This window comes from Poromitra crassiceps (assembly GCF_964638095.1).
Source record: "Poromitra crassiceps genome assembly, contig: HAP1_SCAFFOLD_463, whole genome shotgun sequence".
Lineage (NCBI taxonomy): Eukaryota > Metazoa > Chordata > Actinopteri > Beryciformes > Melamphaidae > Poromitra > Poromitra crassiceps.
The window spans coordinates 91,848-112,461 of record NW_028151944.1 but is presented as its reverse complement, the minus strand read 5'-3'; the positions used below and the strand labels follow the sequence as shown (position 1 = coordinate 112,461).

General features: G+C 42.1%; 1 protein-coding gene across 1 annotated transcript in view; it reads left to right on the top strand.

Annotated features, from left to right (window-relative positions):
• LOC310771243 (adhesion G-protein coupled receptor G1-like) overlaps nucleotides 1-20,093 on the top strand; it is a gene marked incomplete at its 5' end in the record, with an annotated part of 37,871 nt that extends 17,778 nt beyond the window's left edge. Inside the window, 8 exons of the mRNA XM_083663897.1 lie at nucleotides 1,835-1,951; nucleotides 10,602-10,644; nucleotides 10,784-10,890; nucleotides 11,206-11,324; nucleotides 12,685-12,944; nucleotides 14,812-14,911; nucleotides 18,249-18,523; nucleotides 19,683-20,093. Coding sequence (XP_083520023.1) covers nucleotides 1,835-1,951; nucleotides 10,602-10,644; nucleotides 10,784-10,890; nucleotides 11,206-11,324; nucleotides 12,685-12,944; nucleotides 14,812-14,911; nucleotides 18,249-18,523; nucleotides 19,683-19,813 — 1,152 coding nt within the window. The 3' untranslated portion in view covers nucleotides 19,814-20,093. The remainder of the gene's footprint in view (nucleotides 1-1,834; nucleotides 1,952-10,601; nucleotides 10,645-10,783; nucleotides 10,891-11,205; nucleotides 11,325-12,684; nucleotides 12,945-14,811; nucleotides 14,912-18,248; nucleotides 18,524-19,682) is intronic.
• Nucleotides 20,094-20,614: the final 521 nt, after the last annotated feature.

Here is a 20,614-nt window from a genome sequence, read left to right as displayed (position 1 = left end):
AAAAAAAGACGAAAATACCACGATATTTTCACTTAAGTGCTGTCTGGGCACTATAGGAATATTATAGGAGTATAGATTTGTCGTTACGGCCGTCACAGAAATAGGGAAAATGTCTTGACATGAAATAACAAAAAGCATCAAAAGCTTAAATAAATATCAAAAAGCAAGGCGATCCATGACTGTGACAGGAAGTGGCTTATTTGCGGGCCTCCCTAGCAGGGCCATTGCGGGCTCTGTGTGTAAAAAGGGTGTCTGTTTACCCTCAGTCAACACAGGCTGTCTGGAGGAGACGAGTCAATATGAACTCAGGCACAGTCACACAATCCTGATCCAAGCTTAGACTTTCAATCGATGCACCGTCTCTCCTTCCAAGAATACTAAAATCCTTAAAATAGCTTTTGTTCCTGTATGGAATGTGAAGAAGCCAACTGTACGCCAGAGATACTTAGAAGTCATTTTGTGCAAGTCTCAAGTCTCTTAAGGATGAACGTTCTATCATCTCCTGGATGCCATCCGGTCTGCTTAGAACACTGCGTAGCTAAAACTGGGGAAATCAAAGCACGTACTGTATTATCCTCACTCCTTATCTATTAGCAATTACAATATCAGCATTGATTAGTTGAAATTCTCATTAGCAGACGTTTCCTTAATGTTAATGGACCAAAAAATAATAGATTCTCCCAAATCTCGAGTCTAACAGGCGATGTACACCAGGGGCCAGTTGCACCAACTGGTCTTACACTGGTCTTAAGCTAAGTTGGTCGTAACTTTACGACCTAACAGCTACGCCGGTTGCACCAAGACGGCTTAAGCCTTCTTTTCACTATGACCAGGCGCAACTCTTACGCCTGGTCAGGAGGAGGCGTAGAGCCTGCCTGTAACAGAGATCTCCGTGTCTTATCAGCGGAGACCTTTTTGAGTCCTTACCGTCATCGTCATCGTCACCGTCACCGTCGTAACACAGCCATCGAAGCATGATGTTAGATTATAACGAACTAGTTGTGTGGCTTAGCCTTCCCAAATGTTGCCGTTAATTTTTTAGAATTTAATACATAGAATTGGGAACGTTACATTCAATTTCATTCAGACTGTCTGTCTGGCTTTTTCCCCTGGAGCGAGGGAGGGTGGGAGGAGGGAGGGTGTAGTGATGCACTTACAGTAGCGGCTGATAGAGCGTAGTGGCACAGTGACGCTCCAAGCAGGTCGCGAGGCACATTTTTGCAACATCATCCAATCAGGGTCCATTCCCTGGCAATTCACATTCGCATTGCTACGACCGGCGTAGTTAAGACCAGACGTAAGCCGTGTTGGTGCAACAGGCATAAATCCACTCTAAAGACTGGTCTTAACTAAGACCGACGTAGGAGTTACGACCAGGCATAGTTAAGACCACTTGGTGCAACCGGCCCCAGATGTGTTGCGTCTACGCTAAAACTGCCGGATCGACTCTCGCCCATGTTAATTGATGTGATACATGCGGTACGGAAAAATTACGCACCTGTTCTATTTTTGTCGGATCCCGCATGCGTCTGACAGATGACATGAGTGTGGGTCTGTTCTCAGCCGTACCGCATCTGTTCCAGAGCTGGTGGACATTAAGCCTTAAGTCAAGTCTCACGTCTTTTCAGGAAGAGTCTCAAGTCACTGTGGGTGCGACTTTAGTGCGACTCGAGTCCAAGTCCCCCATCTCTGATGTATGCTATGGAGGACAGGTGAAGATGATGTCTAATATTGTGTGTGTGTGTGTGTGTGTGTGTGTGTGTGTGTGTGTGTGTGTGTGTGTGTGTGTGTGTGTGTGTGTGTGTGTGTGTGTGTTACTGTGTATCTGTCCCAGGAGAGTCGTGGAGACTTCAGGATTGTGGACAATGTGGTGGGAATCACCGTGGAGAACAAGACCATCACTGATCTGTCTGAACCAATCAGGATAGGCTTCCATCATGACGCCATACCTGTGAGTTTGTGTGTGTTCGCATCCTGTTATGTCTCTATGCTTTATGTCGTCACTATCTGTGTTGTCTATATCTCTGTTATGTCTCTATGCTTTATGTCGTCACTATCTGTGTTGTCTATATCTCTGTTATGTCTCTATGCTTTATGTCGTCACTATCTGTGTTGTCTATATCTCTGTTATGTCTCTATGCTTTATGTCATCACTATCTGTGTTGTCTATATCTCTGTTATGTCTCTATGCTTTATGTCGTCACTATCTGTGTTGTCTATATCTCTGTTATGTCTCTATGCTTTATGTCGTCACTATCTGTGTTGTCTATATCTCTGTTATGTCTCTATGCTTTATGTCGTCACTATCTGTGTTGTCTATATCTCTGTTATGTCTCTATGCTTTATGTCGTCACTATCTGTGTTGTCTATATCTCTGTTATGTCTCTATGCTTTATGTCGTCACTATCTGTGTTGTCTATATCTCTGTTATGTCTCTATGCTTTATGTCGTCACTATCTGTGTTGTCTATATCTCTGTTATGTCTCTATGCTTTATGTCGTCACTATCTGTGTTGTCTATATCTCTGTTATGTCTCTATGCTTTATGTCGTCACTATCTGTGTTGTCTATATCTCTGTTATGTCTCTATGCTTTATGTCGTCACTATCTGTGTTGTCTATATCTCTGTTATGTCTCTATGCTTTATGTCGTCACTATCTGTGTTGTCTATATCTCTGTTATGTCTCTATGCTTTATGTCGTCACTATCTGTGTTGTCTATATCTCTGTTATGTCTCTATGCTTTATGTCGTCACTATCTGTGTTGTCTATATCTCTGTTATGTCTCTATGCTTTATGTCGTCACTATCTGTGTTGTCTATATCTCTGTTATGTCTCTATGCTTTATGTCATCACTATCTGTGTTGTCTATATCTCTGTTATGTCTCTATGCTTTATGTCATCACTATCTGTGTTGTCTATATCTCTGTTATGTCTCTATGCTTTATGTCGTCACTATCTGTGTTGTCTATATCTCTGTTATGTCTCTATGCTTTATGTCATCACTATCTGTGTTGTCTATATCTCTGTTATGTCTCTATGCTTTATGTCATCACTATCTGTGTTGTCTATATCTCTGTTATGTCTCTATGCTTTATGTCGTCACTATCTGTGTTGTCTATATCTCTGTTATGTCTCTATGCTTTATGTCGTCACTATCTGTGTTGTCTATATCTCTGTTATGTCTCTATGCTTTATGTCATCACTATCTGTGTTGTCTATATCTCTGTTATGTCTCTATGCTTTATGTCTTCACTATCTGTGTTGTCTATATCTCTGTTATGTCTCTATGCTTTATGTCGTCACTATCTGTGTTGTCTATATCTCTGTTATGTCTCTATGCTTTATGTTGTCACTATCTGTGTTGTCTATATCTCTGTTATGTCTCTATGCTTTATGTCTTCACTATCTGTGTTGTCTATATCTCTGTTATGTCTCTATGCTTTATGTCGTCACTATCTGTGTTGTCTATATCTCTGTTATGTCTCTATGCTTTATGTCGTCACTATCTGTGTTGTCTATATCTCTGTTATGTCTCTATGCTTTATGTCGTCACTATCTGTGTTGTCTATATCTCTGTTATGTCTCTATGCTTTATGTCGTCACTATCTGTGTTGTCTATATCTCTGTTATGTCTCTATGCTTTATGTCGTCACTATCTGTGTTGTCTATATCTCTGTTATGTCTCTATGCTTTATGTCATCACTATCTGTGTTGTCTATATCTCTGTTATGTCTCTATGCTTTATGTCATCACTATCTGTGTTGTCTATATCTCTGTTATGTCTCTATGCTTTATGTCGTCACTATCTGTGTTGTCTATATCTCTGTTATGTCTCTATGCTTTATGTCATCACTATCTGTGTTGTCTATATCTCTGTTATGTCTCTATGCTTTATGTCATCACTATCTGTGTTGTCTATATCTCTGTTATGTCTCTATGCTTTATGTCGTCACTATCTGTGTTGTCTATATCTCTGTTATGTCTCTATGCTTTATGTCGTCACTATCTGTGTTGTCTATATCTCTGTTATGTCTCTATGCTTTATGTCATCACTATCTGTGTTGTCTATATCTCTGTTATGTCTCTATGCTTTATGTCATCACTATCTGTGTTGTCTATATCTCTGTTATGTCTCTATGCTTTATGTCGTCACTATCTGTGTTGTCTATATCTCTGTTATGTCTCTATGCTTTATGTTGTCACTATCTGTGTTGTCTATATCTCTGTTATGTCTCTATGCTTTATGTCTTCACTATCTGTGTTGTCTATATCTCTGTTATGTCTCTATGCTTTATGTCTTCACTATCTGTGTTGTCTATATCTCTGTTATGTCTCTATGCTTTATGTCGTCACTATCTGTGTTGTCTATATCTCTGTTATGTCTCTATGCTTTATGTCGTCACTATCTGTGTTGTCTATATCTCTGTTATGTCTCTATGCTTTATGTTGTCACTATCTGTGTTGTCTATATCTCTGTTATGTCTCTATGCTTTATGTCGTCACTATCTGTGTTGTCTATATCTCTGTTATGTCTCTATGCTTTATGTCGTCACTATCTGTGTTGTCTATATCTCTGTTATGTCTCTATGCTTTGTGTCGTCACTATCTGTGTTGTCTATATCTCTGTTATGTCTCTATGCTTTATGTCGTCACTATCTGTGTTGTCTATATCTCTGTCTCTGTTTGACCTCCATGTTGTCTAAACTATGCACAAGTCACTAAGCTCTTAGCCTGTAGTACTTATTTTCAGACACTGTTTTGCCAATTACTAGTTACTATTATTTACTAGTTGCTATACTAGTTATCATTTAAAGAGATGTTGAACTCTGACAGTATCTTAAAATGCAAAGTCAGTGATTCTGTAATGTGTTGCTCTGGTAGAGACTGGAGGATCTGTAATGTGTTGCTCTGGTAGAGACTGGAGAATTCACTGCTGTTGTCTGGAGGAACAGACTGAAATCACACGTTTAGCACATATTCACATACAGGGATGAGGGAAAAAAGCAGATTCAGATAATATACAGTAGATATGTATGTATTTATAAAACGGCTCTCTCAAATCAAGCAATCTGATTGGTTCACAGCCATTGTATAAATCCAATAACCGAGTCCAATAACCCATGGCCATGGGTTATTGGACTCGGTTATTGGTTGCCATGGCAACTCTCTTACTAAAAGCCTTTGGTTTCAAAAAAAACAAATGGCGGAGACAGCTGTCAGATCCTTGTGAATCGATCTTCGCTTATAACTTTACTAATACTTCGCAGAAAATGATGTTTTGTACAAGAATAGACGCGGGCTAATGTCTTAACCCCTCTCTCGCGCGCCCTCACTCTTAACCCCGCATTTCTAAATAAGACGTAACGTTACTTGGTGTCGGCATACGGCTCTGGTGTCGGGCTTTGCAAAACGCTCTCAGCTTCTCAGCAAGCGCCAGGATTGGCCAATGTCGACTTCAGTCTCCAGAACGATCCAATCAAATCACCCGCACGTCTATCTTCTTGCTAGAGGTCCCGCCTTACAGTAGTGTTTCAACTGACTCTATCAGAATACAATGCCAGTCGGACTTATAGTATTATTATTATTATATTATTATACTTGGAAACCGTTTTATAAAAGCAATATAGCACTCGAGCTGCGTGGTGTTGTGGAATATATCCCGCTGATAAGCTGTTATCCCATGTGTTGTGGATATATTCTCCACAACACACTTGCTCTCGTGCTATATTACTTAAATATACTCCTCAAAAAAGTTCTGAAACGTTTTTTTGTTTTTTTTACCTTTATTTATACAGGGAAAGGCCCTTGAGAGCGAACTCTCAAAGACCGCACGTTATTGCGGTCGATTATTTCTCCCCTTTAATAATACCAATTGGTATTGTATTTTATGTCGTTGGAAAGCCCGCTTAGTCACCTTTACAACGAGGTACAACTTGTAAGGATCCTGCATTCGTGGAATGAGCAACACAGCTAAACGTGTGGGTAGCGCCCCACAAAAATGTGCCGAAATCCCCTGCAATATTCTTCTGTTGGTATTCACTCTTGTTTTGAGTTGTTGGTGGTAAACCAAGATAGATTTATCCCACGGGAGACAAATAAGGTGACCCTTGAACTCTTAACTAGTCTAAATTACTGTTAAACAGATAAAAGAGTCGCTTTTTTCTTATTATTAATTTTAGATTTAGAATGTAAATGATCCATAAAATATAATTTGAATGTAATGTAATTTCACATACGGTAACATCAACATTTATTTTTGGCCCATGGCCCTCCATCCAGATAAATTTTCTGCCCTTCATAGGAAATGATTTGGTCCTTTCCACACTGAGAGGAATACAAATCAAAAATTGTGTATGGAAATTGTCAAATTTAAGCATATTGAATATCAGCACAATAATGGCTGCGTTTCCCAAAAACTTCTTAGCGCTAAGAAGCTTCTTTGACCCTTCTTAAGGCTCCCGTAAGAAGCCAACGCGTTTCCCGATTGTTTCTTAGCCCAAAATGATCTTTTGTTAAGAAGGTTTTTTAAGAAGGGTCTGGGGCATTCTTAAAAAGGAGATAATAATATAGTGTCCACTGTTGTGTTTTTCCCTTTTTCCTTTCTTTCATGCACCCTTTGGTGGGGAACATTTGAAAATCTCTCCTCTATGTAATATGGTTACTTGTGTTTAAAATATTCCTCTAATCAGAATGGATTCCTTTTATAATAAGAATATTGTGGATTTATATAGCACCTTTCACAGAACCCATCTTAAGAGCCTTCTTTAGCGTTTGGGAAACACTTCTTTGGAGCCTTCTTAACTCCTTAAAGCAGGACTTACCCCCCCAGATTTCCTGCAAAACGGCTCTCCACTCGATCCGAAAACCCCGCAGGCAAGATGGCCGCCCACACTCCCCTCCTTACCTGGCAGAATTCCTCCCCTAACATATATTGGCCAATAAGTATGTAACATACAAAATAAAACAACCCGTAATATCTTAATTTTATGTAGAATGCAGAGGACATGTAACTGTTTAGTTAAACTTGCATTCCAGGAATATTGTGCTCTAAAGATGACGATAGTGGCTCGAGACTGTTTCGTCCTGAAACCCACACGCTTTGCGGTGGTGGTTTTAGCGTAACCTATGTGGGATTCGAGGCATAACCTATGTGGGTTTTAGCGTAACCTATGTGGGATTCGAGGCGTAACCTATGTGGGATTCGAAATAACGCATCCGAGATATAAAACGTTATGAATATAGCCACGTTATAAACAACAAACTAACGCTGGTGATCCGCATGGAAACAGTGTTACTCGAAATGGTTAAAAGTTCTATCAATTTGGTCATTTAGTGGCGTTTTACTGCCATGTAACATAACTAACTAGCGGCTAACATTAGCCACAGTGGGCATTACCCATGGATGCATTGCTCTTAAAGGGCTCGCGCCGCGTGAACTACAGTAATAATCAATGGGGGAAAAAAACAGTTTTTCACATAAGTGGGGCGCGTGCTAAACCCACCGTGACGTCAGGATGTACCAAATATCCCATTCATTTGAGGGCACACAAAAAAGCAGTGTTCCACCCATAGAGGGAACTTATGCTGCTGAAAATGATACAAATGGTAGAATGGCAACAGTTTGCTCTCAAATGTGGAAATTTTGACCAGAATTCTTCACACACCACCCCCAAAGTCATATTGGTTAAAAGCTGAAAAAAAGTGTTTTGGGGGTAAGTTACATTTTAAGAAGCTTCTTAACTCCTTAAGAAGCTTCTTATTTGGGAAACGCAGCCAATAGCTGTATTGCTATCTGCCTTCAAAAACCCATATCCGTGGAGGCATAATTGTTAAGAGTCATCCAAAACCCCCAGATCATGAGCACCTCAGAATGGAGTGTGAAGCTCTGTGGTGGGACTGTGGCCTGTATCTGATGTGGAAGTGACCTATTTTATGTTGCTAGCGTGCGTCTGCTGTCTGTGCTTAGCTCATCTGCTTAGCTCATCTCAGTCATTTGGGTACATTGTGGTGACTGACAGACGCAGTGGTGGAAAAAAGTATTTTTCCATTCAATTCCATTCAAAACACATCTCAAGTAAAAGTATTTCATAATCATATATAGCAGCGGATCAACTGGTCTAGCCTCACGACCCAAATTTCTCCTTAGTCATTAAGTGACGACCCATTTTTTTAAGCCATGTATGCTTTTTAAACAAGTTTAACTGGTGACGCTCATCAATTTTCAAGAATTTAAATTGAACTCTATGAAATATCAAATAAAAAGACAGGCTTATCTTGAATGACAGAGTATATAATGCTTATATAAGTTAAACTGGTGATGCTCCTTACTGAATGGTCTAGGTAGGTCTCTAGTTTCTTGAGGTGAGAGGTCAAGGGACCCCTTTGAAAATTGCCATGTCAGCTTTTCCCTCGCCGAAACAACTAGATTTGTAGCGTTCTTTAGCGCCCTTCCCCGACAAAGTATCATGACATGGTTGGTACCAATGGATGCCTTAGATCTTCTAGTTTCATATGATACCAGTATCTTCACTCTGGCTTTAAAAGTGAGCGGAGCAGAGTCAATGCTGGCGTCCCTCAAGCAGTAGAAGAAAAATGTCCCACCAGTTGAGAACCACTGATACAGTATATAGTGTGTACTAAGTATCCAAAGCAGCACTGATACAGTATATAGTGTGTACTAAGTATCCAAAGCAGCACTGATACAGTATATAGTGTGTACTAAGTATCCAAAGCAGCACTGATACAGTATATAGTGTGTACTAAGTATCCAAAGCAGCACTGATACAGTATATAGTGTGTACTAAGTATCCAAAGCAGCATACATGTACATGTTCAATACGGTGTCCTCAAATGTCAGTGCTATTAAGGGATCTATCAATTAATGAAACTGTATTTGAATAAATGTAATTCATTTAATTAACTTAGATATGTGGATTAACTCATTGAGTGCCAGCCACTTTTGGAGAACGGACGCTCCCAGTGCCAGAGTTTCAGAGCGTTTTCAGTGATTTCTCGAGGCCCACAGAATATTGTGTGATATTACTATGTAAACACCGAACACGCCCAAAGAACGATGAGACTCTCTTCTATAAAAAAAGTTTATTGATATCATTTTCCGTTCTTTAGTTATGAGCCGGAGAAGATAGGTTGATTTCACCAAAAAGAGGCGTTTCAAATTAGAAGCTGAGATAATTAGCCTTTTGTGAAATGAAGCATTTCAAGCACATGACTGACTCTGAAGCTAATATTTTCTGATGTAGTGACACCCCAAAAATAATTTCCTTCAATAAAACAGTGAAAACAAAGGAATTTTGTTTGGCAAAATAATATTTTTTAGCTGCAACCAGCAGCGCTGGCCCCTGCGTGCGCTGCTGGTTGCAGCTTCTTGCTGGTCTTGATTTACTGCTGGTGGGCATCAGATATTTTAGCTTGTGTTTGCCAATCCTGTCCTGCTGTCTGGGTCTGTCTGGGTCGGTGTTGTATGCTGCCCTGCGTGCCCCACCCCGCTCAACTGCAAACCCCACCTCCGTGGGTGTGTCTCTGGTGGCTCTCTGCTGCCTTTGCTCTGCACTGAAAAGTGCGCTACATCCAGCTTTTTTACAGCGTTCCGCGTGTATTTCTCACCGGCTCCCATCGCTTCCAGTTGAGAATAATAACAACTCCACAACTAATCATGTGGATGGGGCTATCGCAGCGGACACGGAGGGGCTCAATTGTGGCAGCAGATTGGCTGCTGCAGGCACAGCTAACGTTATGCTTCATGCATATCGATGCATACCAATGCGATTTCCGTTTCCCCATGACTTCTTCTCTGTTTTTTCCTCGACTTTCTCTAATCTGGAGAGCGCTGTCGCCACCTAATGGGTCCATAAAATAGCTTTTACACATTCAACATCCACCATACTTTCACAGGAGATGGATCAGGCTTTAATCCACGTCCCACCGTCAAAAAACGCAATTGACGACAATCGTCGTCATTGCCACTCTATGTTAGTATTTGAATTGACGACGATTGTCGTCATTGGCACTCAATGAGTTAAGTTAAAAAAATAATGTGTGCACCAGTTATTGCCTACTGTGTTTGCTGGAGTTAGAAATATATCCACCCTATGAACTTATCCCTTTCTGCATGCAAAATCTTTTTCTTCCTTGTAAGCAGTAACTAAAATGAAAGTATTTAAGCTACTGTAGCAACCACAACCCTCAAGGTTTCTTTGGACGTGTGTACGTGTCAGTAAGCAGCTCATAGTGTCTCATGTCAGGCTAATGTCTGCGTCAAGCTTTGTGTCTCGTCGTCACCGGGAAAACACAGAAACCACTTGAAGGTTCCTCTTCTTCCTACCTCACATCTATACACACTACATACTGTATGTACACACACACAGACACACACAGACACACGCACACATGCAGACACACACACACACACACACACACACACACACACACACCACACACACACACACACGCACACACACACACACACACACACACACACACACACCACACACACACACTCACTCACACACGCACACACACACACGCTACAAAACGGTGTAAGTTAAGTGTGTGGCTTAATGTCTCACTCTCCTCTTTTCAGAAAACCCATTCCAGGAAGTGTGTTTCCTGGGACACCAGGAAAGGTAACCCTGTCAAACATATTCAGCATATATTAACATATTCTTTAGAAAAATAGAAGTTCTTATGAAGATGATAACTTAAGGCATAGCGCTATGTGTTTTCCTCATACTTTATATCCAAATCTGGTATTTGTCTGTGCAGATCCATCGAAGGTGACCTGGCTGGACACGGGATGTTCTACCAAAGAGAAAGGAGCAGAAGAGACAGAGTGCCATTGCAACCATCTGACTTACTTCACTATACTAGTGGTGAGACATGCAGCCTATATTATGCTCTGTGGAATTTGGACAAGTTAAGATGGAAAACAATAGAGAGAAGGTGATATAGGATAACTCAATATTTAAATTCACATTAAGGACACGCAAATGAAAGTTGATAATTTTGCTACCAAATGCTACACACGCACGCATGCACGCACGCACACACACACACACACGCACGCACACGCACACACACACGCACGCACACACACACACACACATACACACACCACACCACACCACACACCAAGGTCTCACTCTGCTCGTTGTTGTGTCTCATGCATTGACATAATCTCATGACAGGGACTGGAGCCTCGACCAGTGCGCCACCTGCTGGCCTTAACCGCCATCACCTCTCTAGGCTGCCTCATCTCGGCGATCAGCTGCATCGCCCTCATCATCTGCCTCTGCAGGAAGAAGAGGTAGAAATCTGAATTGTTTTGTTTGATCATTATTTTATCATCAAAAGCACATCTCTACAACCATAAGCATTATTCAATGAAGTGACAGTTTGGATATCTTGTTAAGTAAAAGAAAATACTCACAGCCTCTGGTTTCTGGCTTTAACATGACCTAATATCCTTATCTTACTACTATAATTACAGTACAGGAAGCCGGGGAAAAAGGTAGGGCTGTCCCAGAGTCTATTTTTCAAATAAAAATAGACTCTGGGTTCCCAGATTGAGCATAACTACACCTGAACCAATGACTCAAACAGGTGGCTTAATTTTAAATGTCAGACGGATTAAAATGGATAGAATTTAGAGTAACATGACTCTGACCATCTGACTCCATCCCATGTCACTTGTTTGACTCTGAGGAAGAAGTGTCAGTGTGTCTGTTTGCACCACAATAAATAGCTGAAATTGGCTGTGTGCTCCAGAAGTCACCCTTCAACTCTGATCATTAGTTATGAATATTATGAAGATCAGTTACAGATGGATAAAATGGATAGATTGGCTGTGAGGATGATATGAAGCGCAGTGGCTGTGTTTACAAGAGGCAGGAACCATTATGCACAGGTGACAGGTATGTTACACTCATTTTAAACATCTTTTTCAGTAGGGGTGGGAATCACCAGATGCCCACGATACGATACTAAAACGATACTTGAGTCACGATATGATAGTATTGCGATATGCTGGTATTGCGATATATTGAATATTGCGATATTTCGATATATTGTCACTCCTAACTCCTTTTCCTACCTTTTCCTTGACCTCACCGGAAGTTAAAACATGCAGTGTTTTTTTGTTTTGTTTAGTTTTTGCCCCACACGTAGGCTATACATTATTAAGCTTCTCTGGACTCAATACGCCACTGCAGGCGCGGACTGCACCATCGGGCGCTTCGGGCAGATGCCCGGTGGCCTGGCATGGCATGGTATTTTTTAATATCGATACTTGGCGTCCAAATATCGATACAATATCATCAGGCAAAATATTGCGATACTATGGTGTATCGATTTTTTTCCCCACCCCTACTTTTCAGCAGCTAATATTGACATTAAGCTGTCCCTGTCCCCATCCCCTGTCCTAACCGGCTCTAATCTAGTCTTAGCGTGAGCAATATAACAATCAAAAAATCTACTCTAGCTAATCTACAGCCTAACCGAAACTATTCTAACCTACCGGCATCCCTCAGCCATTGAAGGAGACCCTCGGACCCCCCAGCCCGGACCCCACTCCCACACCCACAAAGATATGAGGTGGAGCAAAAGCACTGTCACCTTTCAATCTTGAGTCTAGGTAAATGATCTCCATGTGTCTCCGTGTCTTCCAGGCAACCTAAGGAGAAGTCTACACCCATCCACCTGGGCTTAGCCGGTTCCCTGCTCCTCCTCAACCTGCTCTTCTTCTCCACGGGCACTGTGGCCAACGTGTGGGGGGAGGGCCTGTGTGTGTGGGTGGGGCTGGGCCTGCACTACTCGCTGCTCAGCTCCTTCACCTGGATGGGCATGGAGGTCTTCCACACCTTCTGGCTGGTCTACATGGTTTTCAGCCCCCCCCTGGAGCCCTACGTCTGGCCCCTGATTGGTTTCGGTGAGTGTTTTGTTGAGTCATTTCCTGCCGTTAAATCTTGACATGTCAAGGTATGAAAATATCTGATGATTTGAATATGTGAGATTAATGATGATTAATCTGGACAATATTGACAACATGGATGTTGCAGAGACCCTGAACAGTTTTTTTTCTGAAGCATGGACTGGAAATACCACGTATGCATGTTTCCCCCTCCCCAAACCAGTCAATTTGGGTGAGTTATGCAGCATTGGACAGATGAAACAGTCTCTCCTAAGACTAAATCCTAGAAAAGCCAGTGGTCCAGATGGTATCCCACCTTGGTTACTAAAGCAATGTGCTGATGATCTTGCACCAGTTGTCACACATCTTGTGAATTGCTCCAATTTGCTCGTATCAACTGGGAGTTGTACCTAATGAATGGAAGGCTGCAAACATCTGCCCTGTCCCTAAAGTCCCAAACCCAAGCCAGATAGGCGACTGGAGGCCAATTTCCCTAATCTCATGTCTTGGAAAGGTCCAGGAGAAATTTGTGCTTAAAAAGCTCATGCCAACAGCCCTGAAAGAATGCAAGAATCAGCATGCATATCTACCAGGACATAGCACAACAAATGCTCTTGTTGAAGCCACCCACACCTGGCTTACTCAGACAGACTCTTGCAATGCACCAATGGTCCGGATACTGCTGGCTGATATGTCAAAGGCTTTTGACCGTGTTGACCATGCAAATCTCCTACAGCACCTGGCTGCACTAGATCTTTGTCCACAGCTCCTCACCTGGCTCCACAGCTATACAACAGGGAGAAGACAGAGAGTTGTGGCTAATAGCATATATAGCACATGGAAAGACATTACATCTGGGGTTTCACAAGGGGGCGTCATTTCACCTTACCTGTTCCTGTTATATACTGTATGTCCATCCGATCAGTCCTGTTCAATGATACACTTGATATAGGGTATGCTGACGATATAGGGCTGTCCCGTGCCATTAGACTCTCTGACATAGGAACTGATACATCAATGGCAGGCGAAGCAAAGCGGCTTGAGGAATGGGCTGCAGCAAATAACATGCTTCTCAATGGCAACAAGTCAATGGAGCTGAGAGTATGCTTCACTAAGGACCCTCCCCAGCCAGCCCCTCTAATCCTCAACGGCCAGGTTGTCCCTGTTGTCACAAGCACAAAATACCTGGGTTTCCATCTGGACAATCAGCTCAGTGGAGATGTTCACGTTGAGGAGGCTGTGAAAAAAGCCTCCAAGCGTCTGCATTTTCTCACTGTGATGGCAAGAAATGGGCTCCCTGTAGAAGACCTGGTTGATATCTATAACACACTGATCACACCATGTCTAGAATATGGCAGTGTACTGCTTGTGGGCTGTACGGCCAAACAACGAGCCACCATGGACAGGGTTCAGAAAAGGGCTGTCAAAATAATGATGAGGTTCAAGGACGTCTCTTTGCATCTACCTGATCTGCAGACAGGAAGATAACAGGCCACAGTGAAGCTGATTCAGGACATGATGCACCAGCCTAACCACCCGCTCCACCACATCCTCCCTCCTAGTAAGGAAGAAAGGCCTGGCCGTGTGCTGCGCAGAGGCAATCAGTTGTCTTTGCCAAAAACCAGAACAAATAGACTGAGAAACTCCTCCATCTCCTGTGGCGTCAGGCTTTTTAATGGGCTGTAGCGTTGATTGTATTTTTGATGTTGGGGTCTGTTTTAATAATGCATAATGTATGTGTATTTTTTTTATTATTTTTTCCGAGTGTACATTCTGCATAATTCAATCATGTATTGCAAGTCAGAATGATTAAACTCAAACTCAACTCATATGTATAACTTTCAAACATGAAAAAATATATACGAACTTTAAAACCCCTCGTTAGGTCTCCCAGTGGTTCCTGTTATCGTCCTGGCAGCGGTAGGCAACATTTACGGTGTGAGGGAGGTGGCGCCAAGTGATGACATCAACAACCCTTACCTGATGTAAGTAGGTTTTCCATGACATCAACAACCCTTACCTGATGTAAGTAGGTTTTCCATGACATCAACAACCCTTACCTGATGTAAGTAGGTTTTCCATGACATCAACAACCCTTACCTGATGTAAGTAGGTTTTCCATGACATCAACAACCCTTACCTGATGTAAGTAGGTTTTCCATGACATCAACAACTTTTACCTGATGTAAGTAGGTTTTCCATGACATCAACAACCCTTACCTGATGTAAGTAGGTTTTCCATGACATCAACAACCCTTACCTGATGTAAGTAGGTTTTCCATGACATCAACAACCCTTACCTGATGTAAGTAGGTTTTCCATGACATCAACAACCCTTACCTGATGTAAGTAGGTTTTCCATGACATCAACAACCCTTACCTGATGTAAGTAGGTTTTCCATGACATCAACAACCCTTACCTGATGTAAGTAGGTTTTCCATGACATCAACAACCCTTACCTGATGTAAGTAGGTTTTCCATGACATCAACAACCCTTACCTGATGTAAGTAGGTTTTCCATGACATCAACAACCCTTACCTGATGTAAGTAGGTTTTCCATGACATCAACAACCCTTACCTGATGTAAGTAGGTTTTCCATGACATCAACAACTTTTACCTGATGTACCGTAAATTCCGGACTATAAGCCGCGGCTTTTTTCCCGTTTTTTGGCCCCTGCGGCTTATATAACGGTGCGTCTTATCTATGGATTTTTTCAGAAAAAAAAAAAAAAAAAAAAAAAAAACTCTCTTTTTTAGCACTCTTTCTAACTATAAATCCACTTCTGTTTTAATTTCCTCTCTTGCCCTCTTTTCACCACACCGCGGACACTGTGTGCACTGTAAAAATAAACAACGGTGGTGTTGTGTTATGTTGTTTTGTTGAAATGTTACGGTAATACGGTAAATGGGAGCTTCCTCAAACAGCCATCTCTTTCCCGACAATCCCCTCTGTGCGTGACCACTTACATATGGTAATTACGGTAAGCAAACGGCCACAAGCCCATCAACTCCCTCCCCCGACTACCAGGAGAAAATCACAAACTTCGGCGAATTCACACAAAGGAAGATCAAGGAATATTCCATCGAACCGGAGCAGATCATAAATATGGATGAAGTGCCTTTGACGTTCGACCTGCCACTCACTCGGACTGTTAACAAGAAGCACCCTGGAGGATTCTTTCACCAAAAAAAAGCTTTGCTCGTTCTCGACAGCATGAGAACGAGCAGTAGATGATCATGAGGTGGTTTTTCAGACGTGTCGATATAGCAGTTTATCGCAAAAGTGTAATGGAAACACATTTTTCGCATTTGCACGTCATGTGACCCATATTATCCCTTGGAAAAGGAGCGGAAAATAAGTTTGGTAAGTAAGGTTCGATAGCCGTGTCAAAACCTCCGCAGCAAGTGGAAAACTTTGAAGCAACTACCTAGCAGAAAGACGAGTGTTGTGCAAAAGCGTAGCCGGGCAAATTAGATAATGTTTAATGGCAGAAATCGGTCCATGGTGACAGCAGGCTGCCTGTGTGCGCGCATTTGGCACAGCGGCGAGATGAGAGGATGAAAAGCACACACTGGTGCGGTGGTGCTGTCTGAAGTGAATACAGTGACTGTGAGTAGGCTAATACATTGCACACGTTTCAGGTGCAATTATAGAACCAAATCAGCCTTTTCCCCCCTCCATCTCTAAATCGGACCAGTTGTAGGCTATTAGGCTACCTTTTTTCCTCTGCCTGTCGCGCTGACTGCATTCACGCAGCCAGCAACATTTTGCGACTCATTTTCTTTTGAATTGATAATCAGGCTCGTTTATATGCATTGTAACTTCATGTTGGGATTTCCATTGACCATTGGTTGGATTTGAGCATGCAGGGGACGGGATATGGGGCAGATCCCCGTGCGTAATCACTGTGGCAGCTGCTGCAACGGGGAATCACTCAAACGCAACTTCAATGGAAACGACTACAAGTCGCAATTGTACATTGTCGAAGTTGTAGAAATATCGCAATTCTTTTGCGAAAAACTGTAATGGAAACACAGCTATAGATGAAGAGGAGTTCGTTGGTTTTGAGTGACAATGAAGGAGAGAGGAGAGTGGTTGACGAAGCCACCCTGAACCTGTTCGTTTCCGACACTGAAGATGAGGACTTTGGTGGTTTCAGTACGCAGGAAGAAGAGGAAGACGAGCATTAGTGACTTGACTTCTCTGGTTACAGGTTTGCTGCACATATAGCCTATTGTTGTGTGATTTTGTCTGGGGATTAGTGACCTGACTTTTGTTTTGTTTTGTTGAAATGTTAATAAATGGGAGCTTCCCCAAACAGCCATCACTTTCCCGACATTCCTCTCTGTGCACGAACCCTTTCATATGGTAATTAAACATCAAAACACCCGCGGCTTATAGACCGGTGCGGCTTATAGAAGAAAAAAATAGTCAATTTTGGTCCCGCGGCTTATACACCGGTGCGTCTTATAGTCCGGAATTTACGGTAAGTAGGTTTTCCATGACATCAACAACCCTTACCTGATGTAAGTAGGTTTTCCATGACATCAACAACCCTTACCTGATGTAAGTAGGTTTTCCATGACATCAACAACCCTTACCTGATGTAAGTAGGTTTTCCATGACATCAACAACCCTTACCTGATGTAAGTAGGTTTTCCATGACATCAACAACCCTTACCTGATGTAAGTAGGTTTTCCATGACATCAACAACCCTTACCTGATGTAAGTAGGTTTTCCATGACATCAACAACCCTTACCTGATGTAAGTAGGTTTTCCATGACATCAACAACCCTTACCTGATGTAAGTAGGTTTTCCATGACATCAACAACCCTTACCTGATGTAAGTAGGTTTTCCATGACATCAACAACCCTTACCTGATGTAAGTAGGTTTTCCATGACATCAACAACCCTTACCTGATGTAAGTAGGTTTTCAATGACATCAACAACCCTTACCTGATGTAAGTAGGTTTTCCATGACATCAACAACCCTTACCTGATGTAAGTAGGTTTTCAATGACATCAACAACCCTTACCTGATGTAAGTAGGTTTTCCATGGACAATAGACTGAATCACCGTGATGTCACACTGACACCAACAGTCAGTTGCGGAGAATTGCAGAGATATCGGCAAACTTGTGTGTGTGCATGTGAGGCTATGGTCGTGTGTGTGTGTGTGTGTGTGTGTGTGTGTGTGTGTGTGTGTGTGTGTGTGTGTGTGTGTGTGTGTGTGTGTGTGTGTGTGTGTGTGTGAGAGATGTGTACAACTTTGGCAGAACAACAACTAACATCAGTGAACCTGTGTGTCTCCAGGTGCTGGATGAAAGACAGCCACCAGGCCTGGCTGGCTCACTACTGCACCACCATCCCCCTGGTGGCCGTCTTGGTGTCTGCGGGCCTGGTGATGCTATTCCTGGTGTGGAGGAAGATCGAGAGGCGGGAGGAGTGGAGGCGGGACTGCGTGTCGTTCTTCAGCATCTGGGGCCTCAGCTGCCTGTTCGGGACCACCTGGGGCCTGGCCTTCCTGGACTTCGGCCCGATCTCCGACTTTGTCGTCTTCCTCTCCTGCATCCTCAACTCTTTCCAAGGTGTGCGCTCACATTCCATCCCTGTAACTAAACACAGTTGAGAACTAGGGATGCAATAGATCGAGAGCCAAAGTGGAACACCACTTCCTGCTTCAGCACTGTACCAGAGATTTTCATCCGCCATTTATTTTCCCATCAACATTTCGTGAAATGCTTATAAAAAGACAGACAGACAGACAGACAGACAGACAGACAGACAGACAGACAGATATGGAGCCTGAGTTTGAGCGTCTGACTCTAGCCGGCTGACCGTGTTTACAATTTAAAAACTGCGACAGTTCACACGACTTTAACACAACATGCATATTATACATCAAACTCTTGAGCTAATTTTGCTCTCACTCAGAATGTCAAAATATAAGCGATGTGATGTATACTTTTTGAGATATTAACGTTTGTTTGGCACAACTCATACTAGTTAACTGTCGCGGGGTTACGCATTTGTGGGTGTCAGTAAAGTCACGCTGATTCATCCTATATTCCTACTGTACATTCTGAGTCAGGTGGTAACCGTTTGCATGACCCTACATTCAACTGACAATTTATTAGAAGGATAAACCCCTTGAGATGAACCATCTCCTTTTCAAGGGGTACTTAAATTCAGTTTTGCAAGAATTGCGGACATTATGGTCTAAGCTGAACTTATGTACATGTATGTATTAACTAAGCTGAACTTATGTACATGTATGTATTAACTAAGCTGAACTTATGTACATGTATGTATTAACTAAGCTGAACTTATGTACATGTATGTATTAACGGGAGGAACAACCAAGAGTGCTTTGGTTCAGACTTTTTTTGATGACTTAATGTTACCCCATTTGTTTTACCAAAGAGCACCTTCTCACAGTCTGTCTGACCTCACCTGCATGGAACACTGCTGCCCTCCTTTCATTCTATTTTGATTTTCCTTTTAAAAGGTCTTGGCTGATGCAGACTGTTGCACAGTTGATTTCACTACTGTTGACAAATGACGTAACGCAGTCTAATGTAATGTAATGTAACGCAACGTAACGTAATGTAATGTAACTTAATGCATTGTAACGTAATGTAACCTAACGTAATGTAATGTAAGGTAATGTAACGTAACGTAACGTAACGTAACGCATTGTAACGTAATGTAACCTAACGTAATGTAATGTACTGGTCTGTCCCCCAGGCTTTCTGCTGATGCTGCGTTTCTACATGCTGGGCTGGATGCGTCGGCAGGCCGGTGCCTCCTCACAGAGAACCAGCAGCACCGGATCCACCAGACAACACATGCTGCAGACCCACGGGGAGAAGACCTAGAAATAGTGGTTGCGGTAATGCTAAACGCTGGAAAAGTCTATTTTACAGCCAGGTTGACAACATATCTGACCCGTTTTCATTGTATTTCTCCCCACAACAATTATCTCTCGAATATATAATGCAACGCCATCTTGTTGCATTTTCACCATACAAGACAGACCGGCAGGAAAAGAAACATTTCAAACAAAAGTTTTCTTCTTCTTCTTCTTCTTCTTTTAGTTATGGTCTGAATGAAATGTTCTGTGCTCTCTCCTGATTCTAAATATAGCTGTGCTCTCTCCTGATTCTAAATATAGCTGTGCTCTCTCCTGATTCTAAATATAGCTGTGCTCTCTCCTGATTCTAAATATAGCTGTGCTCTCTCCTGATTCTAAATATAGCTGTGCTCTCTCCTGATTCTAAATATAGCTGTGCTCTCTCCTGATTCTAAATATAGCTGTGCTCTTTCCTGATTCTAAATATAGCTGTGCTCTTTCCTGATTCTAAATATAGCTGTGCTCTCTCCTGATTCTAAATATAGCTGTGCTCTCTCCTGATTCTAAATATAGCTGTGCTCTCTCCTGATTCTAAATATAGCTGTGCTCTCTCCTGATTCTAAATATAGCTGTGCTCTCTCCTGATTCTAAATATAGCTGTGCTCTCTCCTGATTCTAAATATAGCTGTGCTCTCTCCTGATTCTAAATATAGCTGTGCTCTCTCCTGATTCTAAATATAGCTGAATCACTTGGTTTGACCAAGTAAAACTCTTTTAATAATAAGGATTTTTATTTGTACGTCTATGGGAAGATTAATGAGGAACG